This window comes from Pezoporus flaviventris, unplaced genomic scaffold, assembly GCF_033815535.1.
Source record: "Pezoporus flaviventris isolate CSIRO_AGI_PZ_B2104156 unplaced genomic scaffold, CSIRO_AGI_Pfla_v1 ptg000035l, whole genome shotgun sequence".
NCBI classification, from domain to species: Eukaryota; Metazoa; Chordata; class Aves; order Psittaciformes; family Psittacidae; genus Pezoporus; species Pezoporus flaviventris.
The window spans coordinates 5,349,672-5,365,001 of record NW_026892583.1 but is presented as its reverse complement, the minus strand read 5'-3'; the positions used below and the strand labels follow the sequence as shown (position 1 = coordinate 5,365,001).

The 15,330-nt window shown below is 43.0% G+C and overlaps 1 protein-coding gene across 5 annotated transcripts in view; it reads left to right on the top strand.

Annotated features, from left to right (window-relative positions):
• The window catches only part of RPAP1 (RNA polymerase II associated protein 1), a 40,810-nt gene extending 27,217 nt beyond the window's left edge, over nucleotides 1-13,593 (top strand). For all 5 annotated transcript variants that reach the window (XM_061462319.1, XM_061462316.1, XM_061462314.1 and 2 more), the window contains 10 exons: nucleotides 658-837; nucleotides 1,501-1,702; nucleotides 3,539-3,648; nucleotides 4,725-4,920; nucleotides 6,521-6,670; nucleotides 6,913-7,055; nucleotides 7,893-8,697; nucleotides 10,713-10,889; nucleotides 11,570-11,626; nucleotides 12,224-13,593. In XM_061462319.1, coding sequence (XP_061318303.1) covers nucleotides 658-837; nucleotides 1,501-1,702; nucleotides 3,539-3,648; nucleotides 4,725-4,920; nucleotides 6,521-6,670; nucleotides 6,913-7,055; nucleotides 7,893-8,697; nucleotides 10,713-10,889; nucleotides 11,570-11,626; nucleotides 12,224-12,379 — 2,176 coding nt within the window. In that variant the 3' untranslated portion in view covers nucleotides 12,380-13,593. The remainder of the gene's footprint in view (nucleotides 1-657; nucleotides 838-1,500; nucleotides 1,703-3,538; nucleotides 3,649-4,724; nucleotides 4,921-6,520; nucleotides 6,671-6,912; nucleotides 7,056-7,892; nucleotides 8,698-10,712; nucleotides 10,890-11,569; nucleotides 11,627-12,223) is intronic.
• The last annotated feature ends 1,737 nt before the right edge of the window (nucleotides 13,594-15,330 follow it).

Here is a 15,330-nt window from a genome sequence, read left to right as displayed (position 1 = left end):
AATCAGGTGAATTGGTTAATGAAGAGTAAAAACTGTATATAGTTTTGCATTGTAAATAACATCAAGGAAAGACAAAAAGCAGAAGATTCCTTGAGTTTGCATTATCGCCGCTGATGATAATGCAAATCATTTGGCTGAGAATTTGAGAACTAAGGAATCAGGAATAAAATAAAAATAGCTTTTTCCATGAGGTTATCTTCTTGGAGGCAGAGTATTAGGGAGGTCCTATTCATATAAAAGACAATATTCTTTTTTGTCATCTTTTTTCACATGGCTGTTTGTTTTTGTTATTTGGTGGTGATGGTGGTTCTCATAACCTCATTTTAGCAATCTCTGTGCAATGGGAGGATGCAAAGAAGGTAGAGGCAGGTTCTTTCAGTGGTATGAAGTGGAAGTACAAGAAGTGATGGGCACAAATGGAAATACAGGAAATTTCACTTAGTAAAAAATATTTCCTACACCTGTGAAGGTGATCAAACACTGGAGCAGGTTCACAGAAAGATTGTGGACTCTCCATCCCTTAAGATACTCAGAATTCAACTGGACAAAGTGCTGGGCAAACTTGCTTTAGCTGACCTGTCTTGAGCAGGGAGTTGAACTATAGATGATCTCCAGAGACCCTTTCCAACCTCATCTATTCTGTGATTCATACTCTAGGGATCTCTACCCTGTGCTGGTGAGGATACTGCAGGCCCTACCTGAGCTGCTCAGCACTTGCAGTGAGAAGAGCTGTATGACCGAGTTGTCTGTCCAGCGAGCTACGGCAGTGGTTACTCTGCTGATACATGTGACACAAACAGCAGGCTACGCTTCAGAGCTGCAGGCCAAGCTGAGCAGGTAGGCCCCCTCTGTCACCAGTTGTGTGTCTGAGTAGTTGGCATCCTGTCTTCTCTCTCTTTGATCTGGAGACCTGGCTATCAACTTCTTTTTGTCTGCCTGGTAAGAGGCCTGCCTCCAGCTGTGGGGCACAAGCACAGTGTTAGCCAAATGTCCTGCTGAAAGGAGCTCGGAAGCTCCTTTGATCTTCCCTTTGGAGGAAAAATAGCAACCTCTCCAGGCTTTGGAGGAAAGAACCTCTCTGCAGAGACCAAGATGGATCAGGATTAAAAGGTGGTTGGTTTTGATAGACATCAAAGCAGTAGCATTTGCTGAAGAAACAGGTACTTTTCCTGGTGAAAAGCCAGAAACTCTTTTAACTAAAGCTGGATGCTGAGGTAGCAAGTACAGTAACACTAGAGCATATAGCTTGAAGACAGAGTAGTGCAGATGAAGACACTTTGACTTTCCTGAGTAGCCTCTGCATAGTTTTTGATGCCAAAATCGGTTAAGTCTGGTCTGTGGGAATGTGCAAAGAATTTTTTTTCTCTTAGTGGCTATTGTTGGGTATCAGCTTCCAGACTACGTGCCTCTGGAAATCTTGCTGTTAAAAATGGTTGTTTAAAGAGACAGTTGTTCCTGAGACATATTTGCTATCCTGTATTATTCTCCAATTGTGTTCAGTAATAGCTCAGAAGATTGTGAACAGGTTCCTCCTCCTCCCGTATCCTGGAATCAAGTGTCAGGCTTGCAGCCCTTCCTGGAGACCAGTCTGAAAAAATTCCTCCAGGAGATACCCCAAACAGAAACCTGGCAAACTCTCCAGCCTCTGACCACAACTTACGTGATCTACTTGGGAGTTTATTACAGTGCTTGTAGCCAGCAGGTAAGGCCTGAAGATACAGGTTGTCTTTTCATCTCACCAGCATCAGCTTGTGTATTACCTCTGAAAACCTGAACTTAAGAGGTAAAGCTGAAAAACACAGGCATTGAGGCATCTCACTGAGGACTAGATTGTGTTTATCACAGCTCATATCTAGGCTGCAATGCATTTAGTGTCAGATAAGTCTATTGATCCTTCACATTAGCAGTGCCAAATATCACTGTCCTCCTTTCTTGTCTTTTCCTTCCTTTGGACTCAGAGTCTCAGTCAGTGTAAGTGGTAGTGCTGTGACTGTTCTCATTTATGGCAGGGATCCAAAGCATGAAGCAAATATGACCTGATTCAGTTTGGCAGCCCTTGCTTTTCATGGGCTAAATCAAGTTGCACATTTTTGCATTCGCTGTGGTCTGTAGCTTACATGTGGACAGCTACAGTACAATAATCTGGTTGGAAGACTGAGCATCGAGGGTCATGCCATAGGAACTTCGGATAGGAAACAATAGAGATAAATTTATTTGCTGCCCCACTGACATTGAAGGTTGACTCCTGTAACCCAGTTACAGCTCTAGTATGTGGCCTTTTAAAAGTATGTATCTTTTAAAGTGAGTTTTCTGAAGGCGACACATCAGTGTGATGCTGTTGAAGAATAATGTCTTATACTTCAGCTACTGTAAAGATTCATGTTCTAAAGATAAATGCAGTTTTCCTCTTTACTGCCCAACTGACGTGCCCGAGGTGTGACCTGGGAGAGTGTCTTCACGGTGTAGGGGTAATTTAGTGGCTGTAGTTACGTTTATGCAGCTCCTCTGAAACTTGCCCAGAGCAACTGAGTTTGTTAGATGTGGCTGGGGTGGAAACCACCAGTATCTCTCCAAGATGACTTTAGTGTCCCAGAGGTTGGTCGCACCCTTCACCTGCTGTTATTATGTCCTGAGCATTGAAGAGCCAGGATAACCAAGAGGTTAATATTCCTTTTTAACCTTCATGACATATTTTTATTTCCACTTAAAAAGAAGTTCCATCACCTATCAGTGGTTAGCTCCTCTGATTAAAAAAAATCAAACTAAAATTGCCCAATTTCCAGAGTAACCAGACTACTCTATACTGGGACCTTCTTGGAACATTTTTGTTAGGCTGCTTAGAACTAAGGTTAACACCTTCATGTAGGTCATACTGATTTGCAGAGGGGGATTTTATCTGGGGAAAACTAGATTTTATGTTACGGAAATGAGTATTTCTGTATCCTAAAGCAGCATTCTAATAAAGGGAAAGAACATTAATATTTGCCAGCATGTTCCTTCAACCTGCGATGTTGCTTACTAGGGTCAGAAGAATTTAGATGGTTCTCTAAAAGCCACAGATCCTCCTCTGTGCAATGTTCATCCACAGTCACGCTTGACGGATAGGTCAGTCACACTTCATACAGCTTTTAATTTAGGTTTTTCTGGGGGGACCGTCATGGTGCCACACTGCTTTCTCCAGGTAGTTCTGGTCACCTTTGTGTCATCTTCATGTTAAGATCAGCACTTAAGATAATATGGAGAGAGAGGGGTAGCCATTTAGGGCAAGTTTTCCTTTAGGGAATCTTGATCCCAAAATCACGATCCTTACTTCTACCCAGTTAAGAAATCTCTGTGATACTTGAGTGCAAGAGCACCTTGGTGTTCTAGTTTTCAGCTTCCACACTACCAGCTGTGAGGCCAGCTCTAACCTAGAGCAGTAACACTATGTAGATTTTGTGGTCTGGCAAAAAGGCAATGAACATACAGAAAGCAATTAAGTCAACCTGCAATGCCTTCATTCACCATCTTTTCCTGTCTTTTTCCATGTCTTTTGCAGCCATCAGTCAATCCAGTTGACTGCTTAGAGGAACTGGAACGTTTGACATCTGAGGTACTGCAGCCCCTTCTCAGCCAGCCAGCCATACAGAGCATGTGGGACATGCTAAGGTAAAGCCATTTCACTGCTGTTCCCAGAAGCTAAGGGAGATTCACTTCTATAAAGTGTGCCAGTTTTTCCCCTCCCATTCCTTTCCCCATACATACATGCTCTGTGTGTGTGAATTAAGAGTGCAGTCAGGCTCTGTCTATACCCTGCTTTGTTCTCTCCTCACAGCAAAAAGCATGATGTCCACAGAGGTTCTCTAGTTCCTCCTTTCCTACTGGTGCTGCTGCTGGGTCTGCATCTCTGCCTCTTCATGTAGTTGTTTTCATATTAAGATTGATTTTAGTCACTCCTGGCTTTGATTCTTTGGTTTCACTGTTTTTTTTTTAAAACAAGTGACATCGGTTTTAGTCCCTCTTACAGAGTGTGTGTGCATGTACCATTCACGTGCTCTGTATGATGTAGTTTGCAGAAACTTAAAGATGAGAGTCTATTTAAAATATTTTCTGCAGAGGTTGAAAGCCTCCGCAGGAAAGCAAAAGGCCAGATACCAAACTTCTTTCAGACATTTGGATAACATAACCTTTGTCTCCTGTCTGTGGCTCCTGGAACTGTTACAAGCAGTACAGATATTCTGTCTTTCTACTGTAGAGGGAGCCTTCCTACTAGCCCGTGATCAATCCTCTGGAGGGAGGGAATCTAAAAGGCCCAGCCTGTAGTCAGGGAGGTATTTGGCTGCTTCTGAGAACATCTCATATAAGGGGTACTTGAAATCTTTGGTTTTAAGTGGTATTTGAGTGGTTTCCATATATATGTGGGGAAATGTGTATTTTTTTTTTTAATCAGATGCTCAATGGTTTCAAATGTTTGACATCAGAGATGCATCACTGTATCAGTATTTCTGCACGTAATGAACCGTTTAGCTAAAGATTAGAATTCATGACAGCTCACTGGCAGTGGGTTGTATGGTGATGGTGCTTACTTCCTCAACCATGGTACTAGGTTTGTTCTTGCATGGTCTTCAGAGCTTTCATTTTACTGCAATGTATGGCACATTTCAGATAGTAACATTCCAACAAGATAAATTTTCAGCAGTGTAAGTGCTTTTGACCTGACCCCTCTCTTTTATCTGTTCACACAGGCCATGTTCTGCTTTGTGCAACCCTCTGTCCTGTTCCCCAGCACCAGAATCTGTCTTCAGCATTGCATCTCTGAGTTGCACTGGAGGCAAACCTCCTTTGAGCCTGGTTGGCTCCAAGTCACCTTTTCCCTTCCTCACTGCCCTCCTGTTTCTCATCAACAGCATCACTGACATTCACAAGGGCCTGACCAGCAAGGTGAGAATAGACTTTTACTGTAAGGTCCTAGTGAATGATTATGTGTTTGAGGGAGTTTAGTATTTATATCTTCTTAGGCTTAAGAGTGAACTTAGTAGGAGTATTAAAAGGGATTGTTATGTATATTTGTTCTAAAACCAAAGGATGAGGATCTGAAGAATATCTTGTCTTTGAACTCCAGCATCCAGTTGATGCTGGGAAGCTGGAATTACAGAGCAGGAGATGACTGATGATCAAACTTAAAGGATGGATGTATAAAGAATGTTGAGAAGGGTTAAATAACTTGTTTGGCTGAGCAAAATAAATAACTGAGTGTCAGAGAAGGAAAGGGATGGTTGAAGCATATATGACAAAGAAAAATAAGATAAAAATGAAGAAAAAAGAGAATGAGTGCTACAGTGACTGAAGAGGTTTCTTCCTTGTTCTGATTGTCCTGAATTTTTAGTATGAGAGTCATGACAGACTACAAACTCTGAAAAGGAAATGGCAGAGCCCTTGAGAGATGGAGTACCTAGCATAAGCTTTCTAAAAGCCTTCTTCCTCTGTCACCTTATGTTGACCAGTTACTCATAGGAGTATCCTACACATGGGTCAGAGCAATCCCAGGCACAGCTACAAGTGGGGCAGAGAAGAGATTCAGAGCAGCCCTGTGGAGAAGGACTTGGGGGTGTTGGTCGATGAGAAACATAACATGAGCCAGTTTCAGTGTGCGCTCGCAGCCCAGAAAGCCAACTGTATCCTGGGCTGCGTCAAAAGCAGCAGGACCAGCAGGTCGAAGGAGGTGATCCTGCCCCTCTGCTCTTGTGTGACCTCACCTGGAGTATTGTGTGCAGTTCTGGTGTCCTCAGCATAGGACATGGAACTGTTGGAACAAGTCCAGAGGAGGCCATGAGGATAATCAGGGGACTGGAGCACCTCTCGTATGAAATTAGGCTGAGGAAGTTGGGGCTGTTCAGCCTGGAGAAGAGAAGGCTGCGTGGAGACCTCATAGCAGCCTTCCAGCATCTGAAGGGGGCCTAGAGGAATGCTGAGGAGGGACTCTTCATTAGGGACTGCAGTGATAGGGGTAATGAGTTAAAACTTAAACAGGGGAAGTTTAGATTGGATATAAGGAGGAAGTTCTTTACTGTAAGGATGGTGAGGCACTGGAATGGGTTGCCCAAGGAAGTTGTGAATGCTCCATCCCTGGCAGTGTTCAAGGACAGGTTGGACAGAGCCTTGGGTGACATGGTTTAGTGTGAAGTGTCCCTGCCCGTGGCAGGGGGGTTAGAACTGGATGATCTTAAGGTCCTTTTCAACCCTGACTGTTCTATGATTCTATCTGGCCAGATAAGGGGAAAACATCTTCAGCCACTGGCCATACTTCTGCCTTACAAAGCACTAGGGAAGTAAATATTGGTTACCTGTGCTAGGGATGGTCATGGTGGATACAGGTGAACCCTGAGGCAGAAAAGCAGATAGTTTTCAGGCTCTTTTTAAATAATCCCTTTTGGAGTAACCAACAGAAATTCTCATGTGAGAAGGCATGGGGCAGACCTTTTACTTTCCTCTAGGCATGAACTATCTTCATAGTATGTCTCCACTTCTGATTCCTTTATAGTACAGCTCTGTGCTGGACTTCAGAGGCTTGAAGGATTATCTGCATCAAAGCTGGCAGAGTGGACCTCCCTCTGTGACTCCTTCATCTGCGTGGATCCTGCGCCATGAATACCACCTGCAGTACTTTGTGCTAGCCTTGGCTCGGAGAATGGTACCCTTACTAGTCCTTTTATTGCTTTTACCTGAGGTATTGACTTCACATGGGCCTCTCCAGCTCAGTGTGTCCAACTGGCAACTGGTCCTTGCATCCATGTTCATTGACATACCTGACTTAAGTCTGGTGACTCTCTCACTTTCCTGTGAGATCTCTGTCTCAGCTGACCCTCCTGTCCTTGTTGATTGCCTCGTTGACAAATGATACAGTGTTTTTTCCCTGTTTTGTTTCCTGTATAGGCAGGCACTTGTCCGGATTACAGCCAGCACGCCTCGCTCCATCACTGTGTTGCTATGGCATTGCTAAGCCGTCTGTTGCCAGGGAGTGAGCATCTGGCTTACGAGGTCCTACTGGATCTTGCCTTTAATCCAGAGTTTCTTCTGTAAGCTTTGGATTTTTCCTTTCTGTATTCTGGTATATGGGCTAACTTGGGTTTTGTTTGGATGGTTTTGGATGGGATGGTAAAACAGCTTGATTGGTGCAAGTCTGAAGAGCAGAGTTTATCCCCTGTAGGTGTAGGCCCTTGGCACTGCAATTTTATTATAATTTTTGGCTTTTAATAGAGCCTGTATTCAAATGTCAGTTATTTATTAGCATATTCTCCAGTCATGGAGCCTTCTAATCAGTTAGGGTGTTGTTTTTAACAAATACCTGTGATAGAGCTAACATTTTGTGAGAATTTGGCAAGTAATCTGAGACCATGGTGAGTCTCTGGTCTGAGGTTGAGCCACATGGATTTGACAAACACCCAAGTATCTAATTGCCAGTCCTTGATTCCCCTGACCTTGCCACTGTCAGCTGTAAAACTACTATTCCAATAATTGCCTTATTGATTCACACAGGCCTTATGATATGTGTTATTTCATCTCAGCACCCTGACAGCTGTGGTGGTATTTTGGATTGCCTCTCTACACAAGGGGTTTTAGCCTCCACACCAGACTGCTGGCATTGTGTGGAGATTTTTCATGGCAAGGCCTTAGTGTTGCGAACTCCAGATGTAGTTCTGTGAATTCCCTGTAAATACCAAGGTAACTGATGCTTTACATGCACTCAATATTATCATAGCTGAAAGCTTTAGGAAGTGTTGCAAATGCTGTTTACTTACTGGTCAACCTGATCCATAAAGACTGTCGAGAAGAATTTCTGTGGTGTTTTGTTTCTTTGTTTTGTGGTGGTTTGTTTGTTTCTTAAACTTGATGCTTGTCTCTTTATCTTACAGTGAAGGGAAAGCTGGAGGGCCAGAAGCAGCTGACTTCTCTGATATCCTGCATCTAGGTACCAGTGCCAAACTGGCACAGCCTGGCTCTGCAGCAGCATCTTGTTCAAGGGCTACTCGTGGTGCCCTGCTGAGAGAATCATACCAGGATCTACCTTCCATCCGCTCCTGCTACCTTTCTCATTTTGTCCACTTGCAGCCTACCCTCATGCGTTCCCAAGCATCCTACCAAGGACGGAATTACCTCATCCAGTCGATGCTGCTTCCTGAGGTCAAAGGGCCCATACTGCCTTCAGACTGGCCGTTCTTTCCACTTATCAGCCTTTACAACAGAGTGACTAATGCAGAGACACGTGGGGCTGTACTGAACTCTCTCCCACTTGATCTTGTCAACACTGTGACTTGGAACCTGCAATGGGTCTTGTTGCTGGAAACCTGGCGGTCTAAAACCCTTCAGAGTATCCCTACTGCTGCCAAACTTGCACGGCTTATGTGTGTCTTCCTCACAGGCAGTGACCTCTTCCTAGAAGCACCAATCCACCGCTATACAGCTGCCCTTCTGTCTCTGTATTGCCAACCCAAGGCACTGGACTCACTAAACTTGGATGCTCCTCTCCCTGGTTTGGCATCCTTCCATGATCTCTACATAAGTCTCCTGGAGCAGTTTGAAGCTGTCTCCTTTGGAGATCCACTCTTTGGAGTCTTTGTTCTTCTACCTCTACAGAAGCGTTTCAGTGTTCATTTGCGCCTCTCTGTTTTTGGGGAGCACACAAGTATCCTGAAGGCACTGGGAGTGCCACTCCAGAAGGTAATCCTATCTTATGGTAGTTGCCTGTCACTGCATATCTCTGGATCACTGGTCTTTTGTCTCTGTTTCTGCAACCTTGATTTGGTCATCCTCCCAGCACTTCCCTTTTTCCTTGCTCCTCCTTATCCAGTAGAATAATCATGCTCCCTTTGCTTAGAGGCTTTTCATTCACTCTGAAGAAAGTGCAACACATGCAATGTAAAATAGAGCAGGTATGGAGAGAGCAATGTTCTTTTGATCTGGGGCTATGGCAGCAGTGTGTATGTTTTTTTTGGTTGATACTGATTTGGTTTTGGGTATGGGATGGTAAAACAGCTTGATTGATGCAAGTCTGAAGAACAGAGCCCATCCTCTGTAGGTGCAGGCCCTTGTCACAGAAACCTGTTGAACTTTGTTTTGAGAGCAGTATGTGTGTGTGTATGTGTTCAGTCTTCAGTGGAAACTGTCCCATACCCTGCTTGGTTTAATGATTGAGAACCTCCTTCTAGTTTATAGCCTGTATGTATGAAGGGCTAGTCTGCACCCTATGTTCTTCTGCCAGCAATTACCTTTCCCTTAAATAAGTCTTGTCTCACCTTGGTGAGAGCCTTTTCCTTTCCCAGTGCATGGAGAAACAGTTATTTTTTCCTCTGAACCATGTTTCCACACCTAGTTACACTGCATTGTGCTTTGCTGGGTAGGAAGATTTCATTTGTCAAGTGCAGGACTGCATTTCTTTTGAATGAGCAGAGCGCAAGAGATGGAGTGTAGCTGCCTTCAAGTTCTTTGGCAGTTGACAGACAATACCTCATCTAGCCTGAAGTTTGCTAATACAAAGATAACCTTTCAAAACTTTTTTCCAAAGAACTAGGAACCAGCAGTTTGTGAGATCAGTGCTTTCCACTGTATGGTTGCTGTGCTTTTGCTTTGGTTGTAGTAGCCCTGCAGCCAATTTTTCTATATCGTTATGACCAGATGAGCCTTTGTTTCTTAAGCAGGTAAGGCAAGATATTCTGACCTGTGGTAAGCTCTCTTTTCTTGATGTTCCCAGTAGCCTACCTTTCCTTCTATTCCAGTACCACAAATATATGTAGAAACAGAGCTAAACACTATCTTCTAGCTGAAAGCCTTGATTCTACATCACATACTTTGTCTTGTGTTGATCCCTTGACATCACATCCTTCAGTATTCTCAGACCTGTGTCATATGTTACAATGGAGAACATTTCAAGGCAGATTGTTTTTCATGTGCTTAGAATGTTTTTTTAAATGCCACATAGTTTGAGCAATGTTTTCATTGCTGTGTTGCTTGAAAACAAACTATGTGTTAGAAAATCTGATCACTTGAGGTGGCGTTTGTTTGAAGGTTTTTTTCTCCCCTTTTTTCTTGAGTTAAAATGACCATAGAGGGCAGACTGTATTTTGAATGGAGTAATGTCAATGATTGTCTTTAAACCTGTAAAGAAGATGCTTCAAAATGAAATATCTCATTTTAGCCCTAAAGAACTTATCTAAAATTGGACTTCTGGAGAGGGGAGAAGCAAATAAAACCAAGTTGTTACTATAAGCTTTTCTAACCTATCTTTCAAAGCTAGACAGTGAAATTGGAAAATGATGGAAACTTCACTTAAAATCATTAACTCTGGCACATATATCTGCTTTTCTTTTCTGGCTAAATGCACAGATCAGTGTAAGCCTCTGGTATTAGTGGGAATTAGTGCTGTTGAAAGTTCTTTGCCTCTTCACTTTGAAACCACTATTCTTACTAGTGCCAAGAAGCAGCCACAGTGATTTAATCAGCAAAACATCTCTCTGTAAAGCTGAATAAGTCTTGAGGATGCTTTGTCAAAGGCATGTCACATTAGTCAACGTGGGCAGTTACAGTGCTGCTCCAAATGGAGGTGGTGCCACTGAGGTATATCATGTTATATAGGAGTGTGTACAGAGACAGCTGAGGAAAGGCACCCTAAAGTCATGAACTTCCCCTCAGTACCTAGACCCTGACAAAAACTGTAATGTTGCCTTTGTTTGTTGCAGTTCCCTGTACCTCTTGAGCGATACACTTCCCCTCCTGAGGATAACCTGAACCTCTTGCGACTCTACTTCCGAACACTCGTCACTGGCACGCTGCGCCACAACTGGTGCCCTGTTCTTTATGTGGTGGCTGTGGCTCATGTGAACAGCTTTATTTTCTCCCAGGACAGCACAACACGGGTGGGTAATGTATAGCAGAGCCTCGGGGCTGGAAGCTTTGGGGTTTGCATCTGCTCTTACCAAGGGTCCGGTGTGGCTTGTGGTGAATTACTGACCTTGGGCTTGAAAACAAAGATTGTAAGTGAATGTTTTGAGGATTGGTCAGCTGTTTGAGAATCCACAGATGAGACACAGACAGCAGCTCTTGTTCATTATACCCTAAAGCACTTGCATTAGTGGTAGTCAGTCCTACATAAACCTTTGAAGTCAGCAACTATGTGGGCTATGGTACACGGGGGTTGAATGGAGAGGCTAAGGGACCTGATCAGGCAGAGAGAGCTTGTAATAGATTTAGCCTCTGCCTGGGGCAGTCTTATTAATGTGCAGACTGTTCTTTCACTTGCTTGAATAACCAAGCAGAAGCCCTCCTGTGGCCTTGGGACCTCTAGCAGTGATTACTTCTGCTAACATTTCACCTCTGATCTATAGTTTTACCTGAAAGTGAAGAAGTCAGATGAGTTTCAGGTCAGGGAAAGGAGAAGCAAGGCAAGATCCAAGTAATAGCCATCTCGAGCCCTTTCTGCTGGAACAAGCTGCTCTTTGGAGCGTTGTCATAATGAACAAAGTGTCCTCCTGGACTGCTACCTGTGGACCAAGATAGCAGTGCACCAAATTAAGCAAAGTATGTGTTCTCTTCCCAGGAGACAGATGCTGCTCGGAAAAGCATGCTGCGAAAGACGTGGCTGTTGGTGGATGAGGTAGGATCTGTCAGGTTCAGTCTGTGCCACTGGGAATTAAGTTTTTCAGATGCAGTACTCTTACAGATTTATCTTTGGCTTTTGAAATTTAACTGCCTTGCTAACTTGAGAATGAGAGGAGATTAGCAGGATTTTGACCTGTGATGGCTATAAATACTGTTTCCCAGTACTTGTAGTAATTGCACTCAAAACAGAGCCCTCTGGAACCTAGATGAATCTATTCTACTGTATTTCTATGCCTCTTGCCCAAGCAGCATTATATCAGGATCATGGGAGGTCCTAGAGGGATGATTCTGGCACAACTATGAGTAGGTGGCCAGCAGTGATCACCCTTTACTCTTAGTTGGATGCTTCCCCTGAAAAGAACAAACCAGATGTACTGTTTCTCTGGGAGCTTCAAAGCCTTATCATTTGTGTGAAAGGGCTGGGAGAGGAAGAAACTCGCCTTTTAAACCTCTTTCCATTAAGATGATGCAATTGATATGTTAGTGCAATTCCATTATGCCCATCTGGCAGGTTGCTGTGTTGTGTTGGGGACAGGGTGGAAAAGATTAGGTTCTTCTCAACATGCTTTATATCTGCCATTTCTTTCTTCAGACCTTAAAAAAGCACCTACTGTACTACAGACTGCCGAATGCAGAGAGGCCTTTGGGATTTGACCTTTATGAGCAGCTCCCTCCCATGCGACTGAAGTACCTGCAGATAGTGACACAGAAGGAAAATAAGGAGAATGCACCATCACAAGTCTCGTAGCAAAACACTTGTGCAAGAAGAGGGCTAAGGAGAAGAATGGAGGAGCTCGGTTTGTGCTTCACTGCTGAAACTGCATGCAATTCGGGCAGTTTCAGTGCCTGACACTCATGGCATCTTTCCAAAGTGAAGTACTGGTAGAATGCTCCCAGCCCCGCAAAACAATACACATTGTGTCAAGACAGGACAATTGGTGTGTGTTGTCTCTCCATGATGAATGCTGGGGCATTTTCCTCCATCTCTTTCAGGTGGCTCTGCCGCTTCCTGGAGAAGGTGAGAATGTGTCTGAAAGGCACTGGACTGTTGACTAAACTGACAAGTGGAAAAGCTGTTGTGTTCAGTGAGGCTGGAGACTGGGTTTTGACGTCGATACATGTATTTCCCAGATCTTTTCCTTTTATTTTGTATCCTGAATTTGAGTGGTCATTTCCCCACACTATTCCCTGCAAATAAAACTATAACAGGGAAAAAGCTGATCCTGAAAGCCTTTTTATTTTATAAATATATATACAAGCAGTTTCTCTAGGACAGTATTCTGTGCATACAACCAGTTACAGATGTATTGTGTCAGACCTAAGAAATAATAGTTCCTAGTGCCGTGGCGAAAACATTGGATGTCCTCCCTTGGCTGTCTTTTGGATAGTCTCTAAACTACTTTCTTTTCTCCCTTAATCTTGTTATGTGTATAACAAGATAAAAAATAACTTATTTGCAGGGCGGGATGCTTGGCAGTAACCACTCACCATTACAGGAAAAAAAAACCCTATCTGCTTGTTTAGCTGGAATATGTATTAGTTGCCCTCCGAGAAGAGGGGAATATAATTTGAATTTTAAAGTGGTGTTCCTAATCTTAAACCTAATTTTACAAATTCATAATTTGATCCCACTTCTACATCCGAATTCTGTATTGCAGCCTCAGGCAAAAGGGCTTCAAACATAGTGCCCTGAAGAGGCTCATCACAAGTGCCAGGGGAAGTCCCATGGTCAACATGGGTTTTTTTGTTGTTAATTATTTTAAAAGTACTTGATGTGATTAAAAGTTTGGTCAAAGGTATTCAAGTTTCTGTTCTATCTAAACAATAAGACCCCAGCAGTTGTCTTTCAAGAGCAATGGATGGTACAACTTAAGGACATTTAAGAGCAGCCTTCATCAAGGACCTTGCCTTTTGCTTTTCAGATCTCCAGTTATAAAAGCTCTCTCAGTCCTTTGTGTGATACAAGGTGTAAATAAATACTTTGATAGGTTTGCAGTTTTTCCAGAACTGAGAATGCTCTGCTTTATTTAAATCTTTACGCTTGGGATAGTTCTTTTTGCAATTTATGAATATCTTGGGAATGCTACTGCTGTGAGGAAATCCACTAAGCTGTGGAGCTCTGCAAGAGAGTTCGTCAAGCCAAAGATGATATCCTGCTTGTGTGGAGGGTCAGTAACACAGGGTCCCAAATGCTGTGTGTACTTGGGGAAGGTGCAGGTTTATTATTATGTGATTTGTCACGTACCATGGATGGGAAGACAAAAAGCTGTCCGCGAGTAGTATTTGTGGATGATGATAGAGGTGGTGGATTTCATTTGCTTGTGAACTCTGGGAAGGAAGGGATCAGGCTTTTGTTTGATTCTCAAAAGTCCTTTTTATTCCCAGGTATTCCTTAAGCCATCAGTGTATACTCGGAGAACACCTCCATCTTTTGACATGAAATTCTGGTGCAAGCATCGGCAACAGATGGAAGGAAAGGATCCTGAATAGTTCTGCAGGGCACAGTTATGTGCAGAACATCGTAAGGATGCTGTATCTGAGCCCTAAGCTGTTAAAACTTGGGCTGTCACTTGAGATGGCACGGCAATCCCAAACTTGACTTTTCAAAGGCTTCGGTCAGCCTTGTACCAAATTTCTCTGCAGAACACTAGAGGGCATTGCTTTATTTGTTTAAACACACCTTTGTAGGCTTCGGTGCAATTGGGATCAAAATCAAACCCGAGAAACAACCAACCCTTAAATCTACCTTGAATTTTCTGCATTTTTTTATATTTTATCTTTACATACATATACTTCTGGAGAAAGTGTAGAGAATTAGATACTTTCTGATGTGAGTGGTTGCTGAGAATCATTCAGTGCTTTGCCAGCAGGAGCATTTTTGAAAAATCCTGGTAGAATGAATGGAAGCTTAGAACTTAAACTGAATTCAGTCTGAAGCAGGAGAAAAGTGATCCAGTTCTGTTAATACAGTTTAATCCTTGTCAGAGTAAGTGAGGAGATGAAGAAAATGAAAGCCATTCCAAAAATGGATGTGACTTCTTATCTCCATAACAAAAACTTAAGCTTTCTTTGAGAATGAAATAATTTCGCTGAAATAAGACCCACAGATAGGCTTCTGGTGTGAAGTGGTTCTAGCTCAGAGCAGCATATGTTACCTGATAACTCTGATCAGAAGACAATGCCAACTACCAAGTAAAAAAAATCTCCACTGAATGCTGTCTTTTAATTCTTTAAAATAAAAATAAGACATATTCTGGTCCTCTGTCTAGAAATGCTTGGCTTCATCTATGTTACTGATGTTATCCAGTGTTGGGGCAAATACAGCAGGGGATTCTGCAAAAATGTGATTTTAAAAACAAGTGATTGATTGAACTGGAGGTGATTTGAAGATAATCCTTCAAGTGTTGCTGTTGAGTTGGCAAGTAAGATGATGAAGCTGTCACAGTTTTGCATCCCATAATTTTAATGGCAGCAGTTTTCTGCATTCTACTTCATCTTTCTTTGCATTTTGAAAGGGGAAAGTCTTCCCATAAATTTGAAAGCATGTTCTTTTCTGCCTAGAAGAAATGGAGTTGATTTGTGATCCTTTGACTGTGTGAGTGGCTTGCATTCCCTGGTTTTAGGATCCCTATGTGATGACTGGGCCCACTTTGCTGAGCAAGGGCAGTTCCCAAAGAAGATGTAGGCAACTCAGTTGAC